Consider the following 24,066-nt stretch of genomic DNA (forward strand, 5'->3'; position numbering starts at 1 on the left):
ATGAGGTGCCTCGGGCTTCTGGTCAGGATGCCTCCCGGACACCACCCCCCGGTGTCAAGGACACATCTGACCAGTAGGGGCCTCAGGGAAGACCCAGGACGTGTTGGAGAGACTATGTCTCTCAGCCCCTGAGACCCTGACCTGGATGAGCAGGAGAAGATGAATGGATGCTATCATGGACTCTTGTTGCTAGGCAGAATAGACAGGGCCCAAACGAAGCAAACTAAGCGGCATGGAAAATGGATGGATGATTGGTTTAGCGCTTCCTTCCCTACTGTCGCCATCGTGTTGCTTTTGTTTTCCCAAAATAGTCTGAAAATAGGCTTTAAAACGGCCACCGACACTAACAGGGAATCACACAAAAGCTGAGCTTTTGCTGCTGCTGTAAAATATCTCCTCCACGTCTCCTCCCGAAACCACCTCGGGCTTTTTAATAAGCTCTCATGGCTCCTCAGGCCCTCGTTGTGGGCGGCTTAATTGCCTGGCACGGTGGCCGGGACACAATAACCAGGGATTACCCTCTGACCCCTGGAGACATTTTCTAGCCGCCATCCAAATGAGATATGACACGTTATCTCATTACGGCCGCATAATGCAGCGCCGCTGTGCGCATGAATATGCATGGCGTGTCGAGGGGAGGGACTCAGGCCTGCTGATGCGTGCCGGCCGGATGAGGCTTCATACCATCATGCTTCTTTCCAGAACGTGTCTTCATTGTTCACACATGAATTAGTAATCTTCATAGGAGGACAACTGATGAGGCGTCTTCAAGATGTGTAGCGAAGCCTAAACCTTAAAGCCAGCATTTGAAAGTAAAGCAAACAAATAAGGGAGGTGATGGATTAGTCCTGAAAATGGCCTTCCAATGACCTTTGACCCCAGCTCCAGGTCCTGGGGTTATCTTTCAACGAGGGAGTCATTTGCGACGTCTCCTGGTGGTACGCGTCCGCCAGACCAGCCGGCGCCACTTCAACGTTCGTCTCCAGACAAGTACATCGTCCGCGCCGTCTCCTGTCGTTATTTTTGGGACACGAGTGCCGCCGCTCCCTCTCCCTCCATGGCCTTTTCACAGCCGAGAGGCTCTTTGAGCTGGAGAGTCCATTCATGAAGCGCGTGGCGGATGTTAATGAGCGCTATCGCTAGCACGCTAAAGGCCAAATGACTTCTCTGCTTTGGCGCCGCCGCACTTCTGGGAGGCGGGCGTGTTTGCTTTTGGGGTGGTTTTTTTTGCTTTGTTTCCTAGTGGAGAATATAGATACTCTCGTGCAGCTCTTTGGTCTTGCCTGTGGTGGTGGGGGGCTTTGAAATGACAGGATGCAACTCTTCCACTTCTGCTAAGAGTGATACATCTCACCGTGCGTCTCAGCTTTGTCATACGCTGGAGGGGAACACTACGATTGTAACTTCCGACGTGGCGCCGTCTTCTGCCTGGGTGCTCGGCTGGAGCCTCCTCCTCCTCCATATAAGAATAGGTTGTTCGTGGAGACGATGTGATGGAGATGATGCGGCGGTGCTGATGAGTGACAGGCAGATGATGAACATCTCCCCGCCAGAAGACGCAAAGGTCAGCCGCCGAGCACGTCGGCACACCTCAAACACCTGCACCGCCTCACGATGAGCCGCTGTAGCACAAAGATCATCACGGCGCCATGGCAACCCGTCTCCCTGCCGTGCAAATAAAGACCTTATTGTTTTAGCCTGCTAATCACACCCCTCCCTTGCTTGTCTTTATTTACTACTCACACATTTAATAGTTGGAATTTCCTGTTCCTTCAAGCCCAGTGAAGGCAGCCGTTTGGTTTTTGCCACTCATAATACTCCCACTTTATTAACTGATTCTTCTTATTCTATTGTCTAATATCTAATATTAGGACCTTTTTTGTCATTTCTCAGAAGGATTACTCTTTCTACTCTTTTCTTGAAATATTCTGGCTATATAGTTGAAATATTCTTGCTAAATCAGGACTTATTCCTTCACCACTGTAAAATTGTACTTTGGTCCCTGAAAGTATCCTGACTTTATTGTTGTGAAATGAAGTCAATCTTCGATCAGAATTCCAGCTTTTCCTTTTCCCGACTACATTTCTCGTATTTCTTAGTTTTTGTCATGATACCAAGTGTTTGTCTCGTGTAATTGCAGTCTTTTGTCGAGTTCAGTCCATGAATTTACCTCGGAAAAGTACACGTGTTGCTAAAGGTATCATTGCAGTACTTCCCCCCCAAGTGATGGGCTAAGATTGCAGTATTTTGTCATGAGATGATGACTCTTATTACCCATGGATAGCCTGTATAGAGAGCTGTGTGGTTGCTATAGCAACTGATGCAGCGTGTAAACACCTGATGGTGTTAGCAGGTGAGTTGCCATGGTTACCTACGGGTCACATTTCTATTCCATCTTGTCAAGTGGGAAAAAAAATCCTCACGCGAGACTCAGCTGCTGACCTTTAGCCCGAGGTCGTCTCCCGCGGCGACCTTCCTTGTTGATCGGCACTCTGACCCCTGACCCCTAGTGTCATCAGACACCCTGGGGGGGGGGGGGGGGGGGGTCGGTAAATATCTCCATTTTACTACGTGAAATATCATGGCTGACGGCCTTCCATATGCAGTATTCAGTATGCATCATATACTAGTATATAATGATATACTAGACAGACATAGACATATAGACTCCCTTTATTGTCATTGCACAAAAACACAGTAGTGAAATTGCCAACGAAATGTCGTTGCCTGGCTCCCATATAATAACAGACACAAAAGAAGATAAGTAATAATAAATAATAATAATAATAATAATGTGGAGAATAAATAGATAGAATAGACACCAAATATGAACAACATAATGTAAAGTGCAGCGTGAACAGTAAATTGCCCAAATAATTTAAATAAATAATAATAATGTAAGTAAAGGTAGAGGGGCTTATTTGGCATTCAGCAGTCTGATGGCCAGGGGGAAGTAGCTGTCTCTGAACCTGGTCGTCCTACAGCGGATGCTGCAGAGCCTTCTCCCCGATGCCAGGCGAGAGAACAGTCCATGCTGGGGGTGTGTGGGGTCAGAGCAGATCCGATGGGCTCTAGATACACACCGGCTGTTTGCTATGTCCTTAATGGGGGGGAGCTGGGTCCCGATGATCTTCTCCGCTGTCCTCACCACTCTCTGCAGTAACGTCCAGTCCGAGGCCTTGCAGCTCCCAGACCAGACGAAGATGCAGTTGGTCAGCAGGCTCTCGATGGTCCCTCTGTAGAAGGTGGTAAGGATAGGAGGGGAGAGGGGGGCTCTTCTCATCCGTCGCAGGAAGTGCAGTCGCTGCTGTGCCTTCTTCGCCAGAGCGGAGGTGTGGAGTGACCAGCCGAGGTTGTCCGTGATATGCACCCCCAAGTACTTGGTTGTGTTCACAACTTCTACGGCTGTGTCGTTGATGCTGAGTGGAGTGTGGCTGGGTCTGGATCTCCTGAAGTCGACGATGATCTCCTTTGTTTTGTCAACATTCAGGATCAGGTTGTTCGCCTTGCACCAATCCACAAGGTGTCGCACTTCCTCCCTGTAGGAACGTTATTGTCCTGAATGAGGCCCACAACTGTTGTGTCGTCCGCGTACTTCAGGATATGGTTGCTGCTGTACTTGGGGCGACAGTCATGGGTCATTAGGGTAAACAACAGGGGGCTCAGAACACATCCCTGGGGTGAGCCGGTGTTCAGGGAGATGACACTGGATGTGTTGTTGCCCACTCTGACATACTGGGTTCTATCTGTGAGGAAGTCAAGCAGCCAGTTGCACAGGGAGGTCTTGAGGCCCAGTGACTCCAACTTGCGTACCAGGTCCTGGGGGATGATCGTGTTGAATGCTGAGCTGAAGTCTAGGAACAGCATCCGTACATGGGTGTTTTTCTTCTCCAGGTGCCCTTCATAACGTTGTAGTGTACTGCCATAAAATGGTATACTAGTACATGCACGTACCCCCTACTTTGTGGTGAAGGTGGAATGCCTCACAGTTCCCACTGCATCCTGGGTGGGAATCCACGTGAGCAAGGAAGCGACGTCCAATCAAAACCATCATTTGATTTCTGTCCGGCTGGAAGTTGATTTTCCAGATCTTTCCGAGCGGAGCGTGAAGATGTGCTGATGATGTCAATCGGTACTCCCGCTGCACGAGAAGTCGCACAAAATCAGGAATCCCCCCCCCCCGCCCTCCCACAGGTCCTTTTCTTGACTCGTCACAGCCTCATCCCGCCAGATGAATGCTTTCATTTCCACTCGGATGGCACACGCATGCACGCACGTAAGTGGCCCAATCGGAATGGCTGACAAAGGCGGCGTGACGGAGGAGCGCTAACCTGCTTCCTCAGTGCAGGGGGTTGGAGATTGGGGTGTATGAAGTGCTGGTTTCAGCTTTAATTGAATGAGTCGGTGAAAGGGGGGGTGGGGGCATTTCATCACAAGTGCTCTTTTGGCTTGAATGTTCCTGATGATGAATGAAATGAAGATCCTTTCCTTCCTTTCCTGACGTCTTCTGGCGTCACCGCAACTTCTAACTACACCCTTCCCCAGTCCGCAGAGACATGGGTGTGGCTGTAGGCAACCTCCTCATACACCTACACACTAGACACAGGCCAAACGTGGAAGTCGAGCTGGAGGTGCGTGATTACGGTAGAATGAGCAGGACTGCGAGTCTTTCCTTTTTGTCTCCCCCAGAGCCAAGAAGAAGACCAAGCCCCTGAACCTTAAGATCCACAGCAGCGTGGGAAGCTGTGAGAACCTGCCCACGCAGCGCTCACCCCTGCACACCGAGCGCTCCCTGAGGTCCTTCTTCTTCCCCTCCTTCGTCCCATCCACGCCTCCTGTGCACGCCGAAACGCCCTCTGCAAGTGAGCCCTCCCGCCGTCTCATCTTGTCATTTTCCTCCATGCGTATGTCTGCAGGCCCGCCCTCATCCTATGGCGTGGGCGGGAATGCTTCGCAACTCGTTCCCGTCCATCTGTCCCGTGTCTGTCATGTTGAACCTTGGAGGAGCTCAGCAGAATACGAGGCCTGGCCTTCACTTCCTGTTTGTCTGTGAACACGGGTTCTTGAGGTTCGTTTGGATGTCGCTGAACGGGCGTACTGACTGACGTTTGGGGGTTTGAGACACCCCCTCCCATGAAGGGTAGAAATTTTCCTCCTTCTTCTCTGCATGTGAACGTGTTTGTTCCACATGGCGGAGTCGCTGTTTGACGCTGTAAACAAAGCCCCCCCACGCTTCCCCACAATAATGGCCCTCATCTCCATAATCCATCTCCCTTTGCTGGATGCACTTAAGTGTGCTGGAAATTGCCACAAGCGAACAATGAGGCCTCGCGGTAACGAGCAGAGGTGGGGTGTCTAATGCGTGGCGGGAACAGCGCGGAAGCCATTAGGGCGGCGCAGGAGACCACGAATGAAATAATGGAGCGGGTGCCGAGGAAAGGGCTGATCTATCGTCAGTGCTTAGTGTCGCCGAAAAAGGTATTCGGGGCGAAGCGCCCGAGGTGTGATGCCACATAATCACGCTCCTTGGAGGCCCTTTGTCATGGCGGGACGTCCAACGGGGACGCTTTGTCACCACGCTGTCGAACCATGGCCGACGCAAAGCCTCGCTCGTCAATAGTAGCGCCATTTGTCCCGACGCCTGCGGGGACTCATGCTGACACCCGCTGCTTGATTACCGCAACCTGGCCGCCGCCGTTCCGATTGAAGCCGACTCGTTTAGCATGCCGCGTTTGGCTAATCGGCTTAAACAAGTCAACCTCTGCCTCAAGCCTGCAAGAGACCAGCGGTCCCCATGGTGTAAAGGTACAGCTGCTGCCTTTCAGGCAAAGCTATTATTATTATTATTATTATTTATTGTTATTATTATTATTATAGTCTGTTCCAGGGTCAAACTGCGGCCATCATGCAACCTTTTTTAAGCATACAGGCGATGCTTTCAAGTTGCATTTGAATAATACAGGATGTGATTTTATTCCTTTTTCCAAGGGCCAGCTTACCAAAAGCTTTTACTTCTTGAATATTTCTCCACGACACTGCTAAAATTCCTCATTTTCTCATCAAATTATGACTTTTCATGTTCAATGTTTTCTGTGAATATTTATGATTTTTGCTCTTCTTTTTCCAAATCTTTTATTCCTGTAATATTTGGACTTTATTCCTTGACTGCCGTCATATTTTCGACACATTCAACATTCAGCAACTTTTTAGCGTCCCCAAAGAAAGCTCATCTTGTCCAAGGTGCTGCCGATGGCCCCCAGGCCACACTTTGGGCAGCCCTGCCCCAAGGCGTTCAGGTGCTGAGATGAGCATGGAAGAATAAAAGTTGTGATGAGGGCCTTTTTGGCGTGGATTGGCTCTGTGTCGGTTTCCATGGCAACAGCGCAGCCTGGCCTGGTGTGCGTTGTCTCCGTGGATGATGTCTGACTGAGTTCCTACTTTACAAATACTAATAACAACCCAAACCCACCCCCAAAAAAGGAGGAAAAGTTTACATTTACATGTTTTTTTGACATCTCAATGACCGAGGTAGACTACAGCATTACCCAGTAATAATCAAGTTTTGGTGTTTGACCTGGAAAATATCATCAGGAAAGATAGATATGGTTGGCCGTATTGCAGCAGAATATAGATTGACGAATTAAAATGCATAAGAAAGTTGTTGATTTTGAATATTATTTTGAACAGTCATTTCTGTGATGGTTTACTTGTGTTAGCAAAAATAAATTTTTATTGTGGTAAGAAATGCTTGAGAGCCAGATACAGTCATCCAAAGAGCCCTACCTGGCTCCCGAGCCATAGGTTCCCTACCTCTGCTGTATTGGAAAGGCTGACGTGAAGGATTGTTTATTTCCTGGCTGAAGGACGTCTCCGTCTCTGTCTCCGTCTCCGCTCTACAGACACCCTCTCAGTGCCTCGCTGGTCCCCGCAGATCCCCCGAAGAGATCTTGGAAACTCCATAAAACACAGGTAGGCCTGCGGGGGGGGGGGGCGTGGGGTGGGATGTAGGTTCTTCCACGGGCGTTAGCCACAAAAGACAACCGCACCGTCTGCGCACGCTCCAAACGGCTCCTCCTGCGCCTTTTCTTTACGGAAGGGGGCGTGGCGGCACTCACGCTTACGGGCTAAAGCAGGCAGAGGTAGCATTGTGAACACTGGAACATGTCCTGGGGGGAAGACGTGTCTTAGGGGGGAAGACATGTCCTGGGGGGAAGTCGTGTCCTGGGGGGAAGATGCGGCAGGTTGAATAGGAAGACGTGTCCGGGGGGGGTTGTGGGGGAGGAAGGTGCAGCAGGTTGAATAGGAAGACGTGTCCTGGGGGGGAAGGTGCAGCAGGTTGAATAGGAAGACGTGTCCGGGGGGTATTCTGGGGGGGAAGGTGCGGCAGGTTGAATAGGAAGACGTGTCCTGGGGGGGAGACATGTCCTGGGGGGGAAGGTGAGGATGATTCCATCAGATTCAAGGGGTCACGCGGTCCGGCTCAGGCGCTGGCACCGCCCCCCCAAAGGTCACAGGTACTCCACAAGTGTCACTGTGGTCTTCCTGCAGGTTTTCCACCAAGTACTGGATGTCCCAGACCTGCACGGTGTGTGCAAAGGGAATGCTCTTTGGACTCAAATGTAAAAACTGCAAGTACGTCACCAACGCCGCCCTCGTTGATCACACTCACACACGTCTGTGCGCTCCAACCCCAATCTCATTCCCTACGTGCGTGTGCGTGTGCGTGTTCAGGCTGAAGTGCCACAACAAATGCACCAAAGAAGCCCCGCCCTGCCATTTGCTGATCATCCAACGAGGCGGCAGAGAGTCCCTGAAAGGTAGTTCATCCATCCTGACCTTCCAGTTTAGGTTTAAACCTGCAGGCATTTAGCATTAGCATTTAGCTTAGCATGTTTGCTAGCACGCCTGCAACTGACTTAGTCACACTCTTTTTCTCCTCCTCATTTTCACATTTCATACATTGTACATTCTTTTTTCTATTTATTTCTATTTTACTCTGACAACATTAAATTTATTCATTTTCACTTTTCTAAATTTATTTTTATTTAAGTTGTTTTGAATAATTTTTTAAAGTCACTTTTTGATGGATTTATTATTTATAATTTTAATGAATTCCTTTAGTTTTTTTAGTAACTTTGATATATATATGTACATATATATATGTATATATATAGTATATATATTTATATATATATGTCTATATGTATGTACATATATGTATGTATGTATATATGTACACATATATATGTGCATATATATGTACATATATGTACACACATGTATGTATATATATATGTACACATATACATGTACACATACACATATATATGTGCGTATATATGTACATATATATGTGCATATATCTGTACACATATGTGCATATATATGTACACGTATATATGTGCATATATATGTATATATACTATATATGTGCATATACGTATATGTATATATGTACAGTGAAGAAAATAAGTATTTGAACACCCTGCTGTTTTGCTATTTCTCCCACTTAGAAATCATGGAGGGGTCTGAAATTTTCATCGTAGGTGCATGTCCACTGTGAGAGAGATAAACTAAAAAGAAAAATCCAGAAATCACAATGCATGATTCTTTAACAATTTATTTGTGTGATACAGCTGCAAATAAGTATTTGAACACCTGTGTATCATCTAGAATTCTGACCCTGAAAGACCTGTTAGTCTGCCCATTAGAAGTCCACCTGCACTCCATGTATCATCCTGAATCAGATGCACCTGTTTGAGGTCGTTAGCTGCATAAAGACACCTGTCCACCCCATACAATCAGTAAGACTTTAACTTGTAACATGGCGAAGACCAAAGAGCTGTCCAAAGACACCAGAGACAAAATTGTACACCTCCACAAGGCTGGAAAGGGCTACGGAGCAATTACCAAGCAGCTTGGTGAAAAAAGGTCCACTGTTGGAGCTATCATTAGAAAATGGAAGAAGCTAAACATGACGGTCAATCTCAATCGGAGTGGAGCCCCATGCAAGATATCACCTCGTGGGGTCTCAATGATTCTAAGAAAGGTGAGGAATCAGCCCAGAACTACACGACAGGACTTGGTCAATGACCTGAAAAGAGCTGGGACCACCGTTTCCAAGGTTACTGTAGGTAATACACTAAGACGTCATGATGTGAAATCATGCATGGCACGAAAGGTTCCCCTGCTTAAACCAGCACATGTCAAGGCCCGTCTTAAGTTTGCATATGACCATTTGGATGATACAGAGGAGTCATGGGAGAAAGTTTTATGGTCAGATGAGACCAAAATAGAACTTTTTGGTCATAATTCCAATAAGCGTGTTTGGAGGAAGAAGAATGAAGAGTACAATCCGAAGAACACCATCCCTACTGTGAAGCATGGGGGTGGTAGCATCATGCTTTGGGGGTGTTTTTCTGCACATGGGACAGGACGAGTGCACTGCATTAAAGAGAGGATGACTGGGGCCGTGTATTGTGAGATTTTGGGGAACAACCTCCTTCCCTCTGTCAGAGCATTGAAGATGGGTCGTGGCTGGGTCTTCCAACACGACAACGACCCGAAGCACACAGCCAGGAAAACCAAGGAGTGGCTCCGTAAGAAGCATATCAAGGTTCTAGCATGGCCCAGCCAGTCTCCAGACCTGAACCCAATCGAAAATCTTTGGAGGGAGCTCAAACTCCGTGTTTCTCAGCGACAGCCCAGAAACCTGACTGATCTAGAGAAGATCTGTGTGGAGGAGTGGGCCAAGATCCCTCCTGCAGTGTGTGCAAACCTGGTGAAAAACTACAGGAAACGTTTGACCTCTGTAATAGCAAACAAAGGCTACTGTACCAAATATTAACATTCATTTTCTCAGGTGTTCAAATACTTATTAGCAGCTGTATCACACAAATAAATTGTTAAAAAATCATGCATTGTGATTTCTGGATTTTTCTTTTTAGTTTATCTCTCTCACAGTGGACATGCACCTACGATGAAAATTTCAGACCCCTCCATGATTTCTAAGTGGGAGAAATAGCAAAATAGCAGGGTGTTCAAATACTTATTTTCTTCACTGTACATATATATGTACATATATATGTACATAAATATGTATATTGTTCACAAATAATTTTGTATGCTTTTATTGAAGTCATGATTTGTATTTCAGAAAGTCCCTTCTTTTATGAGTACATAGAGTATAGTCCATGTATGTACTGTATATATTGAAGTTGTGTATTCATGTCATTTTGCTTCCGCTTTCCTTAAAGTCACTTTTATGATAAGATAAGATATGCCTTTATTCGTCCCTCAGTGGGGAAATTTGCATTGCACAATAGCAAGAGTACAGACCTGCATGATCTATTTTTATTTACTGTCAAGAAAGATTGACTTCATTGTTTTTACACTTTGAAGTCATTGTCAAATATTCATAAAGAAGCTGTTAGTTAATTATTATGAGAATTAATAATTGTGAGAATAAAATAAGATGCAACGTTTTAGCAGCGGTACGGTGAAATGGTCAAGAAAAAGAAGTATTTTTAAGCTGTAGTATTGCAGTAGTATTGCAGTATGAGAAGCGACAAGCCTTTGGCCAAAACTTAAAGTGGTGTGGTGAGAAGACAGCTGGCATTCCCGCTAACCATGGAAGGTCATGGCGCTCCTCGCTGAATGGCGGCGCCATGATTGATGCATAAAAAGTAGAATGTCATCACCCTGAGATTCATGTGTCTCTGCCCCCCCCCCCCCCCCCTCCTCAGACCACCCAGGGATGAGTCCAGGTAAGCGGACCAATGAGTGTTTGTGTTTTGTACGTGCAAAGACGTGAAGACAAAGCTCATTAGCGGCCTGAGAGCACCCACACGTCTTCTTCTTTCTTGGCTTCTCCTGCAGCCGCTCGCCTGGTGCGGACCGAGTCGGTGCCGTGCGACATCAACAACCCGCTCAGGTACGCCGACCTGCACGTCAGCCAGACGCTGCCCAAAACCAACAGAATCAACAAGGTGAGTTTGGGTGTGTAGCGCCCCGTTTGGCTGTTTCCTTGGCGATCCAGACATAAAACGCAAATAACCTGGGACTGAGATGACCCAATGGAAAGCCTTCAACAAAATAAAAGGGGGACAAAGTTTCAATAAATTGTCTCTGGTGTTTACAAAATCTCCTAAAATATTTTTACATGTTTTATGTCTCCATGTTTTATCACGTTGAAAAAACCCCACCTGTGTTTACAATGCTAACAATACACATACATACAATAAAATTATTGTTATAGTTACAAAATACGTTACAATAAAATATGTTACAATATTACACTAAAAGTGCGTTACAATGTACATACAATAAAATATGTATGTTACAATATACGTTACAATAAAAACGTATGTTACAATAATACGTTGCAATAAAAGACGTATGTTACAATATGCATTACGTACATTACGATATACTACAAACATGTGTTACAATATTATATATAGTATATATACTATATATATATATATATATATATATATATATATATATATATATATATATATATATATACATATATACTATATATATATGTTACAATATAAGATGTACGTTAGGATATACAGTTCATTCATTCATTTACTACCGCTTATCCTCATGGGGGTCGCAGAGGTGCTGGAGCCTTTCCCAGCTGTCTTAGGGCGAGAGGCGGGGTACACCCTGGACTGGTAGCCAGCCAATCCCAGGGCACATATAGACAAACAACCATTCACACTCACATTCATACCTATGGACAATATACAGTATATATGTCCCAATATTCTTATATTAGGGTATAAATATGTTACAATATAAGCCGTACGTTGGGATATACAGTATATATGTCCCAATATAAGACAATAGGATATATTCATTCATTCATTCATTTTCTACTGCTTTTTCCTCACGAGGGTCGCGGGGGTTGCTGGAGCCTATCCCAGCTGTCTTCAGGCGAGAGGCGGGGTACACCCTGGACTGGTCGCCAGCCAATCACAGGGCACATATAGACAAACAACCATTCACACTCACATTCATACCTATGGACAATTTGGAGTGGCCAATTAACCTAGCATGTTTTTGGAATGTGGGAGGAAACCGGAGTACCCGGGGAAAACCCACGCATGCACGGGGAGAACATGCAAACTCCACACAGAGATGGCTGAGGGTGGGAATTGAACCCTGGTCTCCTAGCTCCTAGCTCCTAGCTGCGCGCTAACCACTAGTCCGCCGTGCATATAGTATATATAGAGTATATATATATATATATATATATACTCTATATATACTTATACTTATATATACTTATAACATATATATATATATATATATGTTACAATATATGTTACAATACAAGATGTACGTTGGGATATAGAGTATATATGTCCCAATATAAGACGTTAGCAGTATATATAGCAGTACCAGTTTGGCTCAATGGTCTCCTTTGTTTGTTGAAGTTGAAATTGTCTTTAAAGTCGACGTGACGCGTCCATGTAGCTCGCCTAGCTTGTCCTCAGCATGTCTACCTGTTGTCCAGGCGTCCAAGATGGAGCGGAGGCTACCAATAAGCTCTCTCTCCTCCTCAGGACCACATCTCCGTCCCCTACCAGCCAGACTCCAGCAGCAATCCGTCGTCCACCACCTCCTCCACCCCGTCCTCTCCGGCCCCTCCCCTGCCCAGCAGCGCCACGCCCCCCTCGCCGCTGCACCCCTCCCCGCAGTCTGCCCGGCAACAGAAGCAGTTCAATCTGACAGGTGGGAGAAGAGATTGTTGTGATGATAAACAATGTCCACGTCTTGTAATTGTCTCTTTGTGCCTCCGCAGCGTCCAGTTACTTCAAGTACAAACAGCAGTTCATATTTCCAGGTAAGGGGCCTTCAATTGGAACTTCATCAGCATAATTAGCTTTTTGATGGGGGGTGGGTAAGAAAACCATGGCGCACACCAGCGCAGCGGTGTTTGGAAAAGTATAAAAGGTTTGCCAGGGACCTCCGTGGCATCACAGTAGCTGCTTGCAGCGTGTGCCTGAATACAGTACACCTTGCTGGGCCACAGCAGGTGGCTCCTCCCACTCTATGCTCTGGCTCCCCTAGTAGTGCTCATGTGCTAGCATGTCATGATATTTCATTAACCAATAGGTACACTGTATATCCAGTGTATACGCACATACTGTATACACCCAAGTATATGTATACTCTATGTACTGTAGCTATGCATAGAAATTGACAAGAATGGCTTATTTTTCATTCAAAACGACATTGGGTCGTCTTAACAGCTCCGCTGTGACTGCCATCAATCAAACGGCACGCAGCCCTAAGTGGCGCTAATGCGGCATGCGCGTCATTTACATCAATCGCATCAATTAGAGGCGGATTTTTTGATGCTTTCATGGCGCGCAGGTGCTGCACAGGCCTGATAGGAAAAGCATAGAACCCAAAAGAAAAGCCTGCAACAGAAAAGAAAAGCTGCAAAGGCTGCAGGCTGAGTGGCTGACGCTTCGGTGCTTTTCCTCCCGCGTCTTTTGAGCGTCGAGCCAGGCGAACACCAGGGCTAGCCGACGCGGCGGTGAACCAAGCAGATGGCGTTCAGACGCCGGTGGAAGGCTCCATGTTGATGGCGTTCGCCAAACGGTGATGACAGCAACATCCATGCAAAGCTCCCATGATCTGGTCTCCCATTATCCCAAAGCATGCAGCAAAATGTGCTCCTTCAAAGGAACATCATGGTCTTATTCGTAGTACTGATATTCACTCAAATATTACTACGACAGTATGTAAATATTCTTCAAATAGAAAAGTGCTAAATACATATATACAGTATATCATGGTGTATTTGTAGAATGCGTGTATTCCAGGTGTCCGTATTTTGTCGAAAAGCACACGAGTGTCTCTGTGACCACTCCAAAATCAAATAACTGCAAATAAACGCAACCGGCCTCCATGCAGTCCATCGGCCTGGGGGTCCTCGGCTGGGGTCCTGTGGCTTTGCCTGCCTCATTTCTTCACTTTATATGTCCATTTCTACTCTTAGTGTGTTTTTGTGTCATTCCTGATGCAGTGGTGTGGAACTGTTCCACTATTCAGTGATAATTGTCCACTTAAGAGTCGTCTTCACGTGCTTGTTTTTGCAAGACAATTTATTCTACTAATGCATTTTCCCAATTAGCATTTTCCACCACGTGGCATTGTGGGCTTGTTATCATTGGAAGAAGCTATTATTATTATTATTACTATGTATGAGTACTATGAGTGTCCACGAGTGCGGAGTACAAATGAGCTCTTGAGGAGACATTTGTGGCGCCCCCTCTGGTTGTGTTTGATATGCCTTGGAATTCAAGCTAGCATACGCACAGATAGCATCAATCATTCCACGTACGTATGTTCACTCAGTTATGGTGACGTCTGCACAGACGTCTTGCACCATGGCGGCCGTGATTTTCACCCAACCTTACTCAAAGTTTACACGTGTGTGCTTGTCAGTCCCCACAAGGGGTGTACCAAATCTCACAGCCATTGGTCGAAACGCCGTCAACAACAGGAGTGTATTTTGTACAGTTTTACATTTCCTGTTTCACCGTGCTTTTAATTGTTTGTTATGTTTGGCCAAAACCCCCCAGATGTGACCCCGGAGGTTCCTCCAAGCAGAGCGCCGCAAGTCATCCTGCACCGCGTCCTGTCGGAGCCCGGGTGAGTCCCAAAAGAGGAATAAAGTCTTTTTAAAGACTCGTTAGCGCTCCCTTTCTGAGCTCGTCTCCGTGGCGTCGGGGCGGTCACAGAGGTTGAGCCAAACTTACTGGAGCACAGATATTTGGGCGACGACTCCATCTTGACGAATCCTGGCAGGCTAATGTTAGCATGGCCTTTGCTTCACGCTACACTTGACAAGCCAAGCGCATTTCCAGCGGTTCTTTGAGGAAGCTAGCGGTCGCAGGGAAAGACGGGAGACGGGATGCCTCTCGACCCAGATGTTAATCGGATTAGGATCCCGATCCGTCACAGGAAACGAGGCACTCTCCTCTCTCCCTCCCTCCCTCCCTCCCTCCCTCCCTCCCGTGGGTGCAACAGACCCGGGCTCGTAATGACTTCATCAATAGCAAATAACGACTCACTTCATCTAGTTTTTGAAATATCAGGAAGCCTCAACGATGCATAGCGCTTTATAGATCCCATTATGACATGAGCCATGATGTTTGTGTGCTAAAACTATTGCTTCCTGTTGCTCAGGCTTTAGAGGACCGTATAAGCTAAAGTGCTAACGTCACCTAGCAAAACCATGCTAGGTTAGCTTAGCATGGTGCAGTGCTTAGCGACTGCAAAGACACTGGTCAAAGATCCTCTATGATAGGAACACGTGTGCTGTTTTTGAGGAGCTTTTGCAGCAATTGGAGTGAATGATCTGGAATAAGGCCGCAGGGAAGATGTTACTGAACGCTCTCCTGCTGGTCCATGACGGGACCCACAGTAGAAAGTCTCATCAAAGATCCTCTATATGCCGAGAGGGAGAAGATAAACAATCTTTGTTGTTTGTGCTTGCAGCAACGAGGGGAATCCTTTACTTCAAATTGAAGTGGAGCCGACGTCTGACGTGAGTGGATGTTGCTGGGTAAACGTATGAATAGAAATGATCAGCATCGGGGGGGGGGCTTCAAGAAGGTCAAGGAACCCTAATGGACGCTCGCATTTCATCATTTCCATATGCCTCACATTTCCATTCACACTTTCACGTTTGTACATTTTAAAGCTTAGCGGGATAATTGGGATATTTGGCTTCCTTTTCATAATTTTCTGGTTCTGATTCATAAAAGATGGCAGGACTTCAGGAGGCTCTCCGAGCTGCAACCCAGACAAGAACCTGTATCGCTTTACTCCATGCTTGTACCGATATCCTAGTTAATACGCTACATGCTCATATTTACTACCTTCAACATCTACCCATATTATATTTATTCATATTTACTACCTTCAACATCTACCCATATCATATTCATATTTATTACCTTCAACATCTACCCATATCATATTCATATTTATTACCTTCAACATCTACCCATATCATATTCATATTTATTACCTTCAACATCTGCCCATATCATATTCATATTTATTACCTTCAACATCAACCCATATCATATTTATTCATATTTAAAACCTTCAACATCTACCCATATCATTTTTATTCATATTTACTAACTTCAACATCTACCCATATCATATTTATTCATATTTACTACCTTCAACATCACACATATCATATTTATTCATATTTACTACCTTCAACATCTACCCATATCATATTTATTCATATTTACTACCTTCAACATCTACCCATATCATATTTATTACCTTCAACATCTACCCATATCATATTCATATTTATTACCTTCAACATCTGCCCATTTAATATTCATATTTATACCTTCTACATCTGCCCATATCATATTCATATTTATCACATATGATAAGGATGTTTAGGAATCTCCTGACAAAATGCCAGTCAAAGATCCTCTAAATGACAGGAGCACTGTGCTGTTTTTAAGGACCTAGTGTATAAAAGAGCTCGCCAAAGATCCTCAAATGACAGGAGTGGTCTGCCTGCTGTTATTGGGAATCTGATCCTGAGGTACCGTAAAGCAAACCACACGACTTGATCGTTCTCGCCCGCAGAACGAGGACGCCAACGACGAGGAGTCAGGCGACGAGTTTGAGGAGATGAACCTGTCGCTGTTGTCGGCGCGCAACTTCCCCCGCAAGGCCAGCCAGACCAGCATTTTCCTGCAGGAGTGGGACATCCCCTTCGAGCAGCTGGAGATGGGCGAGATGATCGGCAAGGGACGCTTTGGAAAGGTGTTCCACGGCCGCTGGCATGGCGAGGTGGCCATCCGCCTCATCGACATCGAGCGCGACAACGAAGACCAGCTGAAGGCCTTCAAGCGTGAGGTTATGGCCTACCGCAACACCCGCCACGAGAACGTGGTCCTCTTCATGGGGGCCTGCATGAGCCCCCCACACTTGGCCATCATCACCAGGTACGTCCTCCCATCACCTGCTTGTCCCACAAACGTCTGGTTGTCCTATAGTGGACTTGTGGCATAGGTGTCCTATACTGGACTTGTGGCATAGGTGTGGTTGTCTTCCATGTTGTTTAGGTCAATAAACTAGTGTGTGTTTAGGTATGCTAGCATACGTGTGGTAGCATACATCCCATACGTGTGCTAGCATACGTCTCATACGTGTGCTAGCATACGTCCCATAGGTGTGCAAGCATACGTCCCATACGTGTGCAAGCATACGTCCCATACGTGTGCAAGCATACGTCCCATACGTGTGCAAGCATACGTCCCATACATGTGCAAGCATACGTCCCATACGTGTGCAAGCATACGTCCCATACGTGTGCAAGCATACGTCCCATACGTGTGCTAGCATACGTCCCATACGTGTGCTAGCATACGTCCCATACGTGTGCTAGCATACGTCCCATACGTCGGCTAGCATATGTCCCATACGTTGGCTAGCACGGGTGTTTCTGTTGAATAAAGGTTCTAACGCGCCATTCCTTCTCCCAGTCTGTGCAAAGGCAGGACGCTTTATTCCGTGGTGAGGGATGCCAAGGTGGTCCTGGATGTCAACAAGACTCGACAGATTGCCCAAGAGATGGTGAAGGTAGCGTCCAGCAGCACCAAGATGTCGGTGGTTTGGTGCTTTTGTTCAGCTTGTGCGTGTGCGTCCACAGGGGATGGGCTACCTCCACGCTAAAGGCATCCTACACAAGGACATGAAGTCCAAGAATGTCTTTTACGACAACGGCAAGGTCGTCATCACCGATTTCGGACTCTTCACCATCTCTGGCGTTCTCCAAGCCGGCAGGTGAACTTCTCGTTGAAACAGGACCGGGTCCAGCTAGTGTGAAGGCCTTCAAAGCAGTGTAGACCCGTACCATCTGAACTCAAGGCCAATTTGAAGGTCCTCTGTGATGCCGAAAGTCACCTTTTCGTCACGTGCTAACAGTTCCATGCGACCAAAAGCGAGAAAAGTGTCCCTTTCAAGAGAAGGCACCACATGATAAAGCAGGCTTTGCTCCATGTGTAAAAATAACGCCTGCTGCTTAACATGGGTCCATCTCCCGTTTTTGAAGCTCTACGTAGAAGAACCAGAGGCTTGGCTATACGTCCTAAATAACGCGTGTCCGTCTGTGCAGCCGCAGGGAGGACAAGCTGAGGATCCCCAACGGATGGTTGTGTCACCTGGCCCCGGAAATCATCCAGCAGCTTTCTCCCGACACCGAGGAGGACAAGCTTCCCTTCTCCAAGCAGTCCGACGTCTTTGCCTTCGGGTAGGTCACACTCCCAACCCGGGTCACGGCATTCCGAGCCGTTCAGGGCTGACCCCGCGTGCCGTATACGCAGCGGGAGTCTTGCTGCCATTTGGTGATGCCGTCAGCCCGCGTCTCATCTTTGGTGGAAAGTCAGCATCGTGAATCCTTTTCATATCATGCCGCGGCCTGGCCATCCTATTATTAGGTAATAGTAAGAGAATTACATCATAATACTAATAACTATAACTAATAACTAATAATTATTACTGCCATCATTCCTGTAACATATTATCAAGCATCCACGTTGAAGTCCCATTCCTGAGTTGCCACGGTACTGTCAAGTGTAAAAAAAAACTAAGCTCTATGCAAGAGTAAAAATACCTGACCGAGCACTTCCTTTTGGACATTATTCATTGAAGTGTAAAAAGAAGCTAAGCCTTGTTGAAGTCGTTTAATAGCTCAGACGTATTTTGATGTTTTTTTGCACCAGAGGCAACAGGAGGCAATGACGAGTCGCTTTTAAGCCATAAAACGGCCACAAGGTGCCACTTCCTCTGCGGGACGCCGCGTCAGGAGATGACGTTCTCTGTCCACACTAACGCTACACTTGTCCTCCGTCATGGACGCCATATGTCACAACATGCTAACATTAGCAAGGTGAGCTGGCATAGCTGCGTGCCGCTACCGTGCTAACATTACACGCCCAACATCATGCTAGCTTATCCTACTTGCTGAAACCTGCAGCTTGAAATCCCCTCAGTCTCTGCGGTGGAGGCCCTGCTGTCATATAATATGTTAGCATTAGTATAGCATTCAGACCTTCATTTTAAGACCTGTAGCGAAGCCTGCTTGTTATGACTTCCTGGAAAACAGGAAGGTGTTTTTGTAAGTTGATGAGATGTTCTTCCTGGGCTGCCATTACAGAGGTATTGACGAGGGTGGACCCCGGGGGGGTCGGGCGGGGATGCTGGCACGCAAGGCCTGTGCCACCTAGCGGTCACCCCTGGAGCATTCTTACATATTCATCAGCAATCACTGCAGCCTATTTTTAGCACACTCTGGTGTGACTTTCAGGGGGGGGGGGTCATTGCTAACGTCAACAGGCTAATTAAAGATGCGTCTTCCTCTGAGAAGGTTGAGGAGCAAAGGAGGAGGAAATGGAGGCTGCTCTGTAAGCTTGTCCGTGCTTCGCCGCCAGGACCATCTGGTACGAGCTCCACACACGCGAGTGGCCTTACAAGAGCCAGCCGGCCGAGGTGATGGTGTGGCAGATCGGCAGCGGCATCAAGCCCAACCTGGCCCACAGCGGCATGGGCAAGGAGATCCTGGTAAGTTCATGAGTTCATGAAGATGAACACAAGGTCACACTTTCATCATCCAGTTTTCATCATGTGATTGTTTCTGTCTTGTAAAATAAGAAATGGGTGAAGGTCGTCTGAAGGCAGGAAGTGTTTCATGAAGGTGGTGTAGATGAGCAGGGAAGCTGGTGAAGCACCTGCATGAACGTTTAGATGAAGACATAAATCATCTCCCTCTGACTTTTTAATGACTTCTTTTTATGGGCGCCAAGCAAACAACACGATTTCTTAATATTCCATCATAAATCATCATGGACTCATCAATTACTACTCCTTACATGAAACACGCTTGGTGTACTACACCTGCATGTGGATGCTGGTGAGAAGATGCTTGTTGAGGTGGATGGTGGTGAGAAGTTGCTTGGTGTTCCATGGATGGTGGTGAGAAGATGCTTGGTGAGACGGATGGTGGTGAGAAGATGCCAGGTGTTCGGTGGATGGTGGTGTGAAGATGCTTGGTGTTTCATGGATGATGGTGAGAAGATGCTTGGTGAGACAGATGGTGGTGAGAAGATGCCAGGTGTTCGGTGGATGGTGGTGTGAAGATGCTTGGTGTTTCATGGATGATGGTGAGAAGATGCTTGGTGAGATGGATGGTGGTGAGAAGATGCCAGGTGTTCGGTGGATAGTGGTGTGAAGATGCTTGGTGTTACGTGGATGGTGGTGAGAAGATGCTTGGTGTTAGGTAGATGGTGGTGAGAAGATGCTTGGTGAGATGGATAATGGTGAGAAGATGCTTGGTGTGAGATGGATGGCGGTGAAAAGATGCTTGGTGTTCCATGAATGGTGGTGTGAAGATGCTTGGTGTTCCATGGATGGTGGTGAGAAGATGCTTGGTGAGATGGATGGTGGTGAGAAGATGCTTGGTGTGAGATGGATGGTGGTGAGAAGATGCTTGGTGTTCCATGGATGGTGGTGAGAAAATGCATGGTGTGAGATGGATGGTGGTGAGAAAATGCTTGGTGTTCCATGGATGGTGGTGAGAACATGCTTGGTGTTAGGTGGATGGTGGTGAGAAGATGCTTGGTGTGAGATGGATGGTGGTGAGAGGATGCTTGGTGTTCCATGGATGGTGGTGAGAGGATGCTCGGTGTTCCATGGATGGTGGTGAGAAGATGCTCGGTGTTCCATGGATGGTGGTGAGAAGATGCTCGGTGTTCCATGGATGGTGGTGAGAAGATGCTTGGTGTTCCATGGATGGTGGTGAGAAGAGGCTTAGTGTTCCATGGATGGTGGTGAGAAGATTTTCCATGGTGTAGTAAGGAGATGTTTGGTGTGTTTGGGTGCCTGCAGGACATTCTGCTGCTGTGTTGGGCCTTCCAGCAGGACGAGCGTCCCAGCTTCTCCAAGCTGGTGGACTTACTGGAGAAGTTGCCAAAACGGAACCGCCGCCTTTCCCACCCGGGACACTTCTGGAAGTCAGCTGAGTATGTGAAATGAGTTGAGGACCACCAAGACCAACCACATGAAGACTTGAAAAAAACAACCATGAAATGTGGGCATGCTGGTGTTGGTGCGTGAATCAATCTGGCAATCTGGAGTTCTTTCTTGGAACAGATGGAGATGTTGTACAGTTGACTTTTCTTTTCATGCCTTTCCGTCATCACATTAGCATTAGCATTACCATAGCGTACCGCTTGAATGTGAACAAGCTAGCTGGTGGCGAGCTTCATGATTTTACACGGAGACTGTTCTCCATCAGCCGTGAGGAAAAACAGCAGACACTTGAAATGTAGAACTTCTCATTTACATGAGCTTGGTGTGGAGTCTTGCTGGAGGTCCAGGCACGGCACGGCAACAGCATGGCACGGCAACAGCACGGTAACGGCACGGCACGGCACGGCGTGCCTTGACTTCCAGCATGGAGCCGCTGTGGCGTTCCAAAGAAATACTAACTAGTTCCTCTCACATCCCAACATCTCAACCTATTGCTTTTCACACTTTGATTATTCAAGTCCATGTAGGTCTTTTCTATTATTACTATTATTATTATATTATTATTATTATTATTTACACCTTATTCATATTTGTATATGTTTATTTAAGTTATTTTTCTTCATGATTGAAGTCATTTCTATTTCTATTTATTTACAAAGATTGTTGACATGTTGATTTAAGCCATTTTTCTTTGAAATAATGTAATAATAATAATAACATTTATTGAAGGGGTGTTTATTGCTGTGGAAGGAAGTGAAGGAAACCAGGAAGGAGATGCTGAGTGATGCATACTTTATGTAGTAATGAAATATCAAGTGTAGTAAATAAGGATGTACAGCACGTGTACTGTACTCAGTAAGTCAGTGTAGAGTCAGTACTGTACATGTGAGTACTGTCGTGTACAGTACAGTACTGCAGGTGTAGAGTGAGTACTGTACATACACAGAAGATGGCTAAAATATTCTTCAATGAACAAACCAAGATATTATGAAGTCATTTCTTCCTTCCTTCCTTCCTTCCTTCCATTCGGTTCATTTCCTTTTGTAAGATTTTATTCCTGTAAAATTCCCAACCCAGTTTTCCTAAACTCCCCATTCTAGGAATTGTTTTGCTTTGTTTCTCGTGCTGTTATGACCTTCTTTGATGCTACTGATGACCTTGTCTTTCCTCCTAACTTTCATCCCATAAAGTTGAAAAAAACAACTTTTTCCTGCTAGGAATGACTTTTTTCTTCATGTTTGTTTTATTCTGGCAAATGGATGCTTTTTTCCCTGGTTTCCTCTTATTTTGGTCCTCTGTGGTTCTTCATGTCTGTGGTTCTCCATGACGGTGTTCTCCATGTCCGTGGTTCTCCTTGTCCGTGGTTCTCCTTGTCCGTGGTTCTCTTTGTCCGTGGTTCTCCTTGTCTGTGGTTCTCCATAGAAAGACTTAGGGCCTTAGAAAGTTTTGGTTGAAACCACGAGAACAACCATCAGCACTTTGACGAGAGTCACGTCCCAATAGTCGGAGAAAAGACGCATTCAGAGTTGCTTGGGAGAATAACGTCAAATGCGGGCGACAAGCGATGCTTGCAAACATTCGCACTCTGCTGGCTTCCCCCCGAGCTTCCCACCCAGCTGGTCTCAGGGAGATTGTGGCTGTTTTCTGTTCTTTTCCGCCTGGCTGACCAAGGCCGGACGTCAGAGGTGGTGGTCGGGAGGAAGAGGCTGTCCTCCTCTTTCCATCTATCCATCCATTTCCCTGTCTGTCCTGTTTGCCACTCCACTAACTTCTTCTCCGCTCTCCAGCAGTGAGTCACACGTCAACATCACTATATTTAAATCCTCATCACGTGTCCACGTGGGAAATACTCCATCGGCACTCGGGCCGCTGAGAACTGCTGGCGTGACTCCTTCCTTTGTCATGCTTTCATGCACGCTCTCCTACAGCGCTCATGGGGCACATGGAGGCGTACGGAGTGAAGCAGCTATGGAGATCAGGAGAACCAGGATGGAGGGGGGCCCTGGACACCTGGTCTGTCCAAGGGCGAGCCCTCTCATCGTGGAGGTGTCCAAAACATCAGGTCCTGTTAAGCCTCTCGTAAAGCCTGCACAGAGCTCCATTTCCATCCCGACTTGAACGGGTTTTTTGGTTTGGGGTCAAGGCGAACTGGAAAACCCTCTTCCACGGTGACAGTTCAGTTTGGGAATACTTGACCTTGCTGTATTCCTTTCGCCGGTCCACAACACCTCCAGTCCAGATCAGTGTACTGCTCTCCCCCATCGCTGATGTCCACCAACGGATCCACACAGTCAACATCAGCAACATTTCCTATTCAATTATTCAATATCCCGAGGAGTGAGCTCTCCATCCATGCATTTTCTACCACTTTGGAGTCAGGAAGCAGGGAAGTCCAGACTTACGTCTCCCTGGCCTCCTGGCCACCTCCCTGTGGGAAGGCATCCTGGCCGAGCCAGCTCAATGTGGAGGAGCAGCAGTTCTACTCCAAGCTTCTCACCTTATCTGAGCTCTGCCACCCTACGGAGAAAACTCATTTCGGCCACTTGTCCCCATGATCTTGTTCTTTTGGTCGTGGTGGCTGTCGTCCTGCACTGACTCTGCACCCTACCCCTTTGGGACCCATGTTGGAGCTCCAGGTCTTTCTTTCCTTTGTGTTATGCCTCCCTCCCCCAGCTAATTTTTGAAAAATGACAACTTCATTATTGACTTTATTCCTGTGAACTTTTTTTCTCCTTAGAATATTAATTCAACGTTCTTCTGTAAATGTTGCTAAAAATGTCACCATGTTGAAATGAGTTCCCACCTTTAAGGCGCTACTTTGACAGGCGATGATCCATTGGTATGATTTCTGAGTTCCATAGCTGCGATGTGGCCCAAGGTGAGCAAGAGTTTGACGCCCCTGCTCCAAGTTTCCTAATCATTGGACAAATAGTCAGTGGCTTCTGGGAAATTGGTTGCTGAGAC

At 46.7% G+C, this 24,066-nt stretch overlaps 1 protein-coding gene across 5 annotated transcripts in view; it reads left to right on the forward strand.

The window, feature by feature from the left end:
* ksr2 (kinase suppressor of ras 2) overlaps window positions 1-21,151 on the forward strand; it is a 35,129-nt gene extending 13,978 nt beyond the window's left edge. For 2 of the 5 annotated variants that reach the window (XM_058069610.2, XM_058069611.2), the window contains 16 exons: window positions 4,690-4,862; window positions 6,900-6,969; window positions 7,549-7,632; window positions 7,732-7,817; window positions 10,746-10,766; window positions 10,879-10,988; window positions 12,579-12,747; window positions 12,818-12,859; window positions 14,610-14,679; window positions 15,529-15,577; window positions 16,657-17,018; window positions 17,559-17,655; window positions 17,726-17,859; window positions 18,191-18,325; window positions 19,506-19,635; window positions 20,959-21,151. In XM_058069610.2, the coding sequence (XP_057925593.2) occupies window positions 4,690-4,862; window positions 6,900-6,969; window positions 7,549-7,632; window positions 7,732-7,817; window positions 10,746-10,766; window positions 10,879-10,988; window positions 12,579-12,747; window positions 12,818-12,859; window positions 14,610-14,679; window positions 15,529-15,577; window positions 16,657-17,018; window positions 17,559-17,655; window positions 17,726-17,859; window positions 18,191-18,325; window positions 19,506-19,635; window positions 20,959-21,105 (1,879 nt within the window). In that variant the 3' untranslated portion in view covers window positions 21,106-21,151. The remainder of the gene's footprint in view (window positions 1-4,689; window positions 4,863-6,899; window positions 6,970-7,548; window positions 7,633-7,731; window positions 7,818-10,745; window positions 10,767-10,878; window positions 10,989-12,578; window positions 12,748-12,817; window positions 12,860-14,609; window positions 14,680-15,528; window positions 15,578-16,656; window positions 17,019-17,558; window positions 17,656-17,725; window positions 17,860-18,190; window positions 18,326-19,505; window positions 19,636-20,958) is intronic. The other 3 variants (XM_078789560.1, XM_078789561.1, XM_058069612.2) reach the window with 3 other exon arrangements.
* Window positions 21,152-24,066: the final 2,915 nt, after the last annotated feature.

This window comes from Doryrhamphus excisus, linkage group LG3 (genome assembly GCF_037039965.1).
Source record: "Doryrhamphus excisus strain RoL-2023G ecotype Guam linkage group LG3, RoL_Dexc_Guam_v1.1, whole genome shotgun sequence".
Lineage (NCBI taxonomy): Eukaryota > Metazoa > Chordata > Actinopteri > Syngnathiformes > Syngnathidae > Doryrhamphus > Doryrhamphus excisus.